General features: G+C 34.4%; 1 protein-coding gene and 1 long non-coding RNA gene across 2 annotated transcripts; one reads left to right on the forward strand and one right to left on the reverse strand.

Moving 5' to 3' along the window:
* The first annotated feature begins 1,750 nt into the window (after positions 1 to 1,750).
* Positions 1,751 to 3,487, forward strand: LOC141390617 (uncharacterized). The gene is made up of 3 exons (XR_012409420.1): positions 1,751 to 1,828; positions 2,068 to 2,359; positions 2,437 to 3,487. It is a non-coding gene; the product is annotated as an uncharacterized lncRNA (long non-coding RNA).
* A 309-nt stretch (positions 3,488 to 3,796) lies between these two features.
* On the reverse strand, positions 3,797 to 7,744 carry LOC141401330 (JNK1/MAPK8-associated membrane protein). Its single transcript, XM_073981490.1, has 6 exons — positions 7,610 to 7,744; positions 7,115 to 7,382; positions 6,840 to 7,052; positions 4,255 to 4,421; positions 4,055 to 4,189; positions 3,797 to 3,991 (listed from the first exon to the last, which is right to left on the reverse strand). The coding sequence occupies exons 2-6, from the start codon at positions 7,363 to 7,365 to the stop codon at positions 3,837 to 3,839; spliced, it is 921 nt and encodes a 306-aa protein (XP_073837591.1). The 5' UTR covers positions 7,366 to 7,382; positions 7,610 to 7,744; the 3' UTR covers positions 3,797 to 3,836.
* Between the last annotated feature and the right edge of the window lie 2,391 nt (positions 7,745 to 10,135).

A 10,135-nucleotide genomic window follows, 5' to 3' on the forward strand; every position in this document is an offset into this window, starting at 1 on the left:
AGTATGATTGGACTTCTACTATCCTTAACAGCGTGGTTGCAAAAATTCGGAAGAATCGGGTTATTTTAGCCGACAATTTATTGAACACCCCAAGAAATGTTGTGCGTCGTCTGCTATCTCTTCCAGCAGAGAAGGAACCACCGTAGTTTACTATGGAAAAAGTACGATGATCTAGGAATTGAGTTTCGGATTTGGGCGTAAGTTTAAAAATCGTATCATTTCTTTCAAACATCAATCAAGTCCCAAAAAATCTATATCGAACAGCTACTTCAGGTACCTTCCACGAAACAGTTCAAACATTTAGCTTAAGTCCAGTTTAAGGACTGTTCGAGGATACTTGTGAAAATTTCACTCAAGATAGTCCTTGTGACTCTTTTTTTAAAACGATAAAGAAGTTTGTTATTCTGAATGAAAAATCCCGGCTAATTTTGTATCTCTGCCATTTCAACTTAAAGAAGAAAGTGAGAGAACTTACGGGAGTTTTCATTCAGAAAACACATAATGTTTTTCGTGGTCGAGTCCGAACATCCTAGCATAGTGGGCCGAAAACTCTAAAAATCCTACGGTTACCAACTATAATGGCTGGTTGGCACGTTAACTATTGTATTATTCCTCTCAAACATAAATCAATTTCGTATATGAACTGTATCGGCAAACAAATTTGTCACTTAAGTGAAGTTTAAAGGCTGAGGATCCTTGTGAAATATACTCAGGGTAGTCTTTATGGTCCTTATTACAATGGCTTGAAAGCTTTAAAAAACCTATGGTGACCAATAAAATCATTGGTGGGCAGAATATATATCGAAAAGATTAACTGAAATTGGCAACCTTTTAATATTTCCCTCTAACATACATCAAGTCCCATGAATGTCTTCAGGTACCTACCTCGAAAAACATTTTTTCCACTTTTAATGCTTATCAAGGATTTTTGTGGAAATTTAGCCAAAGGTAGCACAAGGACTCCTCTTTACAACCTTTTTTCGTGGCAAGTCAATACATAATGGCTCGAAAGCTCAAAAAAATACTGCGGTAACCAACAAAAATATCTGGAGGGCACGATAACTATTTAAAAGAATGACAACAAAACATAGATTATGTTCCAATATGAACTAAGTCGGAATGGAGCGAGATACGTCCTCTTCCATAAAAATTTAACACCGTGGCGATGTAATTCAATTTAATTTCACTTCTCGGATTGTGTTCAAATTTTAACAACGGATAGTTTTTAATCATGGGCTACGCCAATGGGGATTATTTTGAACGTAAATTCCCCGTGAGTTATCTCACTCTTTCCTTTAAGTAGAAACGATGGAAAGACAAAACTCGCGGGAATTTTCGTTCAGAATAAAGCTGAATATAATTTTCTAGGGGAAATACAGCTTATCCTATTTTTTTATAATACTTACAGACTGATCTAGACTTCAAGTTATATTTTAAGATAAAAACGGGTAAGTATGTAGTGTTGTTATGACTCGAATATATCAAGTTTTTTAACTACATATATTTATTTATTTAAAAATCAATACATAGAAAGTTTCCTAGCCAATTATACATGTATTGGAGATTACAATAAAAAAGCTAATACTATGGTAGTAACAATTATAATTCAAAAGTTAATAACAATATTTAAAGATAATTGCATAGAAAAAACGATAAACGGCTCCCCAGCCATATGAATATTGCATGTTAATAAATGTATAAAGATAAAAATCTAAGTTTTATTTTCTTTTATGGTCCCATAGAACAGATAGATGTCTTTTTGAAAATAAAAAAAAATATTAAGATTTTAAGATTTTTTGTTGAGAAACGAAAAATACTATCAGCAGGGGTGAGAGCAAGCCTGTGTGCTAGCACACAGACAAATTGTGAAAACGTACTATTAGTTTTTTGTGAACCATAAACAATTTAAAGTTTATGCAATTTTTTATTTATATTTTTTAATAATTTGCATTGTATACGATTTTAGACAACATTAATGTACAAAAATTCTGAAATAAGTAGTGAAACATCAAGAAAGATTAAATATTAATTCTCTCTAAAATTTTCCTCTCTCACAATTCTGCTCAGCTCTACTATTAGCTTCCTCTTAAATGTGGTGTTAGAATATGAGAACATTTTCAAGGAACTCGGTAAATAATTCCAAACTCTATAAACCCGAACCAAAAACGAATGCTCAAGTGCAGAATTTCTCACCAAAGGAACTTCAATTTGCACGTTTCGTGTTGAGTGTATAAACAAAAACTGATCTACCAATAATTCAGGCTGTTGATATTTAATAATTTTATAAAAATGTGAGATATTCCTTGCTTTAATATAGACCTTAAAGCTGCAACCAAGAAATACTTCCAATAACTCGAACGTAAGTACGTGATTATGTACACTTATTTGATAGACATATCTAACAATTTTCCTAATAATACTTTCAATTTTATCCAGATTATAGTCCCAGGTCCCGGAAAAAACTTCAATTCCATAATTTACCAACGACATCAATAACGAAAATGCTAATGTTTTCCTCACAGATATAGGAGTATACGCTTTTAGGCTATAAAGTCTTCTTAAGATAAGGCAAACTTTCCTTGATATATCATCAATGTGGTAACTGAAATTAAGATTGGAATCAATAATTACGCCAAGACATTTCATAGAATCCACATTATCAATAAATGTGGCCCCAACCTTAATTCGGAAACCAGAAGAGAACTGATTACGAGAGTGAAAAAACATTGCCTTAGTTTTAAGAGGATTTAATTCCAACTTATTTTGTGACAGTAAATTAGAAACGTAAAGAAGGTGGGAGTTTATAGAGTTATCAGAATCAAAGGACTTAAATAATAGAAGAAAATCATCTGCAAAGACATAAGGATCACAAATTGGGCTTTTTACAGCAGTAACTATGTCATTAATGCATGAAAGAAAGAGAATAGGACCTAAAATTGATCCCTGAGGTACACCAGAAGTCACATAATCAACAGTAGAATCAAGACCATTCACTGAAACATACTGTCTACGATCAGACAGGTATGAGTAAATTAAGCGACACGCCGTTTTAGAGAATTTACATTTGTCACGAAGCTTTTCAATCAAAACGCAATGATTAACACGATCAAATGCTTTAGTGATATCCAAAGAAACGAGCATACAGCTGGTATGATTATTCAATTGTTGTCTAATGGATTCAGTAATAGAGAGCAAAGCCGAAGTTGTATTATGTTTTTTCCGGAAAGCAAACTGAAAAGGGCTAAAAAACGATATACGACGGTAGTGTTCCAGAATTTGGTCCTTAAGAACATTCTCAAGTATTTTTGATAACGCAGGTAATATGGAAATCGGCCTATAGTTTCCAATAGAGTTTTGGCGATCCTTAAGTATCGGAATTATTTTTCCAAGTTTCCATATATCAGGAAAACTGGAGACAGTGAGAGCAGTATTAAATATATGCAACAAAAAAAATTTGTTTAATAAACTTGATCGGAATACAGTCATAGCCACAGGCGTTTGATTTAATAGAATTTAGTGATGCTGACAGCTCATATTCAGATATACAGCGGAAGGAAAACGAATCAGCATCCTCAACAAAACTGTCAAAATTAAACGAAGAATTATCAGAGGGACTCATATTGCTTAGAAAGTTATTTGCAATAGTCTGAACTTCACTTACATCAATTTCTGAATTTTCACGTTCAATGCAACCTAATTGTCGAATAATCTCGACACTACCAATCCACTCGGTAGTCTTTTAAACACTAATTTATTGAGAACAAAAGTTGATTGTTTTTATCTTCCTAAAAATGAGTTTTGTAATATTATTTTAATTTACCTTTTTAAATAACTTCTTAACTGCTACGAGACTCGACTTCTCTAAATTCTGCTGGATCTGTAAAGCGCACTGTCAAAATGTAGAATATTGAAGGGAATGGTACTAGTGACAGCAGAGCATAGTGATGGCCTAATGCAATAATACCATATGCCAGCAACAACCATTGAATACCTGAAAAAAAGTATAGAAGCTGGCATAATTTGTTCGTGTGCTTAAACCATCCGATATACTTACAAATAATCACAAAATTCTTTATTTCCATAAATGAAGATTTGACCAAAGCTTTAAAAGATTGGTCCAATTTCATGGAATAGTGTATAGCATTTGAGATCATTGACATAGCTATGCTCATGTATGGGAAGGCATAATCTAGTTTGAAGGAAATAAATACCAATCATTAATAAAATCTATGTTTGGATAGTTTTAATACTTACATATCAAACCACAGGCCAAGGCGTGGATAAAAGTTATTAGAGGCAAAAAATATAATGCGGCATATATTGGCGCCTTGCCTCTAACATCTAAGACGGCACTAACAATGGGCCTTATAATGAACATAGTTACCAAGCAGAGGAAATAGAATACCAACACAATGGTTTGTCTAAATAAAAATAAATACATATCAAATATTGGAGCCCTGTACTAAGTCGAACTTATCCATAATAAAAATAAAAAAAAATAAAATAAAACAAGTAAAAAAAGTATCAGTCGACTTTGCCGACAGAGATATCCCCTTGTCGACAAAAATGTGGATTATGATTAAAGTTCAAAAGTGTTGCGGAGGTGGTATTTAAAGGAATGGACCGACATAGTCCATTATGGAAGTGGATCTTATTTTGAGAGTCATATATTTTCGATAGATATTGCGCCCACTAGTCATTTCAGTGGGTCATTGGACAAGTATGCCAGGAAGCATAGAAAACATAATATGGCTGTAAACAGGACCACAACGAACAACATCGGTATACATTTCCAAATAATCTTCGAACTGTACTTAGACCAGCGTCGCCCAACAGAATACCATTAAACGGAAGCCAGTCTTTATGTATAGGAGAAAAAACAACAACCACATGATGTGCATCAGTCGTGTTTTGCTCGCGTACACTGTGAATGAGGGAGAATGGCAAAAGCAAAACAACTCAGTGGGCGCCCGCAGTATACAGATGGGCGACCCTGACTTAGACACACATGTTGAACTTTTGTGGGGGAGCTACCCTAAGGAGAGCAGCGATATGGGCCATTTTAGAAGTTAAACTAAAGTTGGACAAAATATAAGGAGATCCAAAGTTTGAAATTAAATTGGTTGTCCCGTTCAAGAGATATCGTGCATACTATTATAGTGCCATTTTTTAAATATTGGGGGGAAGTACCGGAATTTTATCGACCGGTATTGCCCATCTTCGAACTGAAACTAAGTTTGGACCAAATCGGTTGATCAGTTCGAGAGTTATCTGGTGTTTTTTACACCTATCGGGATGTTTTCTCAAGAAGTATGGACTTGCCCCTGAAAAAACTTGACCGCCGTAATTAAGGCAGCAAATGCAAGTTGCTTCAACAGAAGTCAAAGTGATTGGGGTGCAGGTCTTAAAGTGAACTTATTCGAAAATTTGTGTGGGAGGTACCCGAAGTAGTGGACAAATATAGTCCACATTCGAACCTGATCTATATCTGGTACATATATTAGGATGTGTAAAGTATGGACCAAACCAGTCACTCCCTTTAAGAGTTATCGTGCGCACAATTTTTCCGAACATTTGTGGGGAAGGTACCTGAAGGTGTGAACCAACATGGCTTATGGTTAAACTTAAACTAAGTTTGGAAAAAATATTACGAAGGCCAAATTTTGGACCGAATCGACAGACCCGTTTGAGGGTTATCTTGCACTCCAACCAGTAAACATGGTGTCATAGGGGTTTTTTTCACCTTTAAGGCCTCGACACATAAGAAACATGACATTCTTGCCTAAGTCATATCTGGTAAATGACTGAAGACCTAGTTCGACCTAATTCAAATGTGATTCTGAAATCTTTTTATTAGATCAAACTTGGTCTTTAGTCTTTTATCAGATATGACGTAAGAAAGAATGTCATGCATGCTTCTTATGTGTCGAGGCCTTTATTTAGGATATTTTCTCAGGAAGTATGGACTTACCCTTGTTGAAACTTGCACCGTTGTATGGGGGGTAGTGAATACAAGTTGTTACAACAAAAATCAAAGCGACACGAGAGCAGTTCCTAAACTGAACTTTTGCACAATTTTGTGTGGTAGGTACCCGAAGGGGTGGACCGATTGAGCCCATATTGGAACCTCATCTAAGTCTGGTAGAAATGTCACCATGTGCAAAGTATGGATCAAATAGGTTACGGTTATAGTACTCACATTTTTTCCGAACATTTTCGAACTTTTGTGGGAGAGATACCGGAAGGAGTGGACCGATATAACCCATGTTCGAACTTAAACTAAATATGGACAAAATATTACGAAAGCCACATTCTAGACCGAATCGATTGATCCGTTCGAGAGTTATCGTGCGCTCTAGGCAGCCAGATAGACGGACGGACATGGCTAAATCAACTCCAAATTATCTGAAACGGATTTTGTACAAACATACTTGGGGTCTAAAACCATTATTTCGATGAGGCACATTTTGCCCTTATGAAAGAGTATATACCCTCGTTAGCATAAATGCTGAGGGTATAAACAATCAAATTTTCACCCAATACTGTCTGTTTATAACCAATTCTCTTTATAAAGCAGTAATATTTATCCCCAAAAAGTTACGTTATAGGGAAGTCCGACTGTATGTTTTGCTAAATGATGAACGACGTGTCCTAACCATACAACTTTTTGGATGACTCAGATATTTGCCAATGAAAATGTTTGGTGTTGTCTAGCCTTGGAATCGAAACCTGGCATTCAGGGCGCAAGGTAGACACAAAAACAAGTTCAACAGCTATGATGCCGCCGAAGCCCTAAGAAAATATACAGTCGAAATAAGAAGATATTAATAATTACTTACAAAGGATATACTGCTTCCTGAGTACAATGCAACGTCTTCTCATAATTTGGTGTTGGATTATAGAACAGAGTATACCAATCGGAAAATTTACGCACCGGACAAGAAAACAAACGAAATTCTCCCATGGGTTCCATTAATAAAATCGATACAATGGCTGATATTGTAACCTCCACCACAGCACAAGATGTCAAAATCAATTGCTTGCGAGAAAATCTAAAAAGGTGATAGTTTTATTTTTCTGCTCTTTTTCAAATATTTATTTTATTTTTACTTACTTCCGATCCTTTGCATCTAAATCGATAAAGAAACAGTGCATCATCAATGGCAACATAGCCATAAATCCCATATAAAACCAAGAATATGAATCCAATTCATCTTCACATTGAGTACAAGCATAGCTGGCATTTACACGATAACCTCTAGGACAGGGACCACAGTCACTCCAGCCATCTTCCAATTCTACACGTCCACAATATTGGCCCGGACAACGTTCCAATATTCCAAGCGTAATGTTGGCCTTAGACATGGTTAGAATGATTCTTCCTATGCGGGAGCAATGACAGAGGAGGGGTAGGTTGAAAAAGAAATGCAAATACTTTGTGTTAACAAAATGCCTGCATTTTTACTATGATAACAACTTTTTCTTTATATCGGAAAAAATATTAAAACTGTCCAAATGTTAGAAACTATTTTCAAAGAAACGTTCTATGCCATTCCCTGCTTTTTTCCTCTATCTTTAATTAAGATACCGATAATTGTTCCAATCTTACCAATCTTAATCTTATACGCAAATCATTTGTCTTTCGGAAGAATTTTCACAAACTTATTTACTATTTCCGAATAAATTTCGAGATTAAAACATGCATGAAATTTTAAGTTTAGAATGAGTTTAAAAAGGAATTGGCAAAATGTTTTGATTATGAATATCAGCTGTTTTTGTTTAAGAAATGACGATTGGAGACTTAATAAAAAGCGCTCCACTTTATAAGGGTGTTTGGCGACACGTCTCATTTGTGCATGCTGACATAAAAGCTCTGTTCCAGAACTAAAAAGTTTTTACAATTTTTACCACTTTTACACATTTTGCGTTCCCGTACACAAAATTTATATGAAAATCGTTTACGACTTTTACATCTTTTACGACTTTTACCACTTTATAAAGTACGGGAACAGGCCAAAAATTGTAAAGATTGAACAAAAAATATCACAAGATGAAAATTGGAAAAAAAGTATTTGGTCTGTTCCTTTACTTCTGAAAATGGTAAAACCGGCAAAAGTAGTAAAGGTTGTAAACTGATCTCATATTAATAGTGTGGTGTCTCCCAGCAAAAAATTTTGGAAGTTGTGCATGTGGAGTTTTGATTTCACTACACCCTTTGATGCAGTCCACACGGAGTTATGAAAAATGCACTCCGTGGATACATTTTATAAGCAGTTGCTTTAGAGGTCCCTACAAAACAAAAACAGCTGGTTCATACCTACCCGCCGCTGCCGACATCATTCCTTCAAAAGAGAAACGAGAAACAAGAGTGTATGTATATATACAGTGAATCACAGTCAAAAGTATCCACTTCAGTTTCTTTCATTAAAACTGCGATTGCTAAGTCCCGGTCCACACTAGAGTGAATTTCATTAAAAAATTTCATGAAATTAGGTGTTCTTAGGTTGAATTCCCCACTACAGCAATTTTATGATTTCACTCTTCTATGGAACTCGATCTATAGACGCATAATTTCATGTCAACATTTCAATGAAATTACTCTAGTGTGGCCCGGGACTTAGAATTGGTTAATGATAGCGATTTCATTCCTTTTTATATTTTTAAATTAGTGTCTTAACTTAATATAATTTAAGTCCAATTTACATATGCATATTAAATGATTTCGTTTTACGAAATCCTAGAATCAAATGAAGTGCATTTACATCTGTTTTTTTGCGTCATTTGCTTACGCACACAATCGCACATACACACTTATGTATACAATAACACAAACACACGCACACAATATATTTATTCAGAAAAATAGGAATTTCACAACACAAATGTGTATCGAATAACTAAAATTCATGGTTTAATAATAAAGGTTAGCTAAAGCTTCCTGTTAATTTAATTTTTTTCTTTCGACTGTTCCTAAAACGTCAGAACAATATACACAATCTTTGTATGTGTGTGTGATGTTTGAATAATATGCCAACAATTTTAAAAACAATCGAATTCAATGATTTTCAAAATTGTTTTTAGAGCATTTGTATGGAAGAAATCCTTCAGCTTATTATTGAAACAAACATTTTATCATATCCACAACTCGATTATGTGGAGAAACCTTGGCTCTTCATACATTTTTCGCCTTTTTTATAAAATGCTCAAAATTGGTATTTTGTAAACAAACCCACTTGTTGCCTTTTTGTTTACTAATTTTGAAGTTTTATGAATTCAGGAAAAACTAGGGTTCTATACATTTTTTTCATTTAAATCTACCTCTTTACTTATACCATGCTAAAATTAATTCCAAAAACAAAAAAACATAATTTTTGCAAGTTTTTTAAGCATTTATTTTCACTTTTGTCATCGTTTGAGTATTTTTGTTTTTCTACAACACACACAAACAAACAAAGACATCATAAAACAGTTGCATTTTTTGGTAGTTTATGACGAAAAAGCAGGGTTGCGTATAAAAGTATGGTGTTTTCGTGCGTTGTTTAGAATAAATGACGTAGATATCGTCATTTATTTTTGTATGGTAAATGACGCAAAATGTTGCCTGTTTTAGCAAATAAATGACGAAACAGCTCTAAATGACGAAAAAGTTGCTAATGTAAATTGGACATTAGATAAAAAAATAAAAATGGTTAAACAACATCCATTTCTACCTCACAGGGAAAAGTATCCGCTCTAAAAGTTTCATGAAAAAAAAGGATTTTTTAGGGTTTCAGCCCTTGGTATGACATCCTTTGTTATCCTTTAAAGCTTTTAGCCTTTTTGGCAAAAATTTAACTAAATTTTCGGTGCACGATATCTGAATTTTTCCCCATCCTTCCTGCAAGGCATTTTTCAGGGTTCCTATTTTTCTATTTTTTATATTTATCTCCAAAATACTCCATACATTATCTATAGGATTCAAATCCGGGGATCGGGGAGGTGTTTGAATCACTTTTGGACAGTTACATAGCATCCATTTTGGAAAAATACATACATATGTATGTGATTTGTGCTCGGGGTCATATACTGATAAAATTGGAATGTTGTCAAAATTCCCATTTTTTCAGCGCCTAAATTTCAAATTATCCTTTCGGAA

Source organism: Musca autumnalis, unplaced genomic scaffold (assembly GCF_047663935.1).
Source record: "Musca autumnalis isolate F117 unplaced genomic scaffold, ASM4766393v1 scaffold_1, whole genome shotgun sequence".
Lineage (NCBI taxonomy): Eukaryota > Metazoa > Arthropoda > Insecta > Diptera > Muscidae > Musca > Musca autumnalis.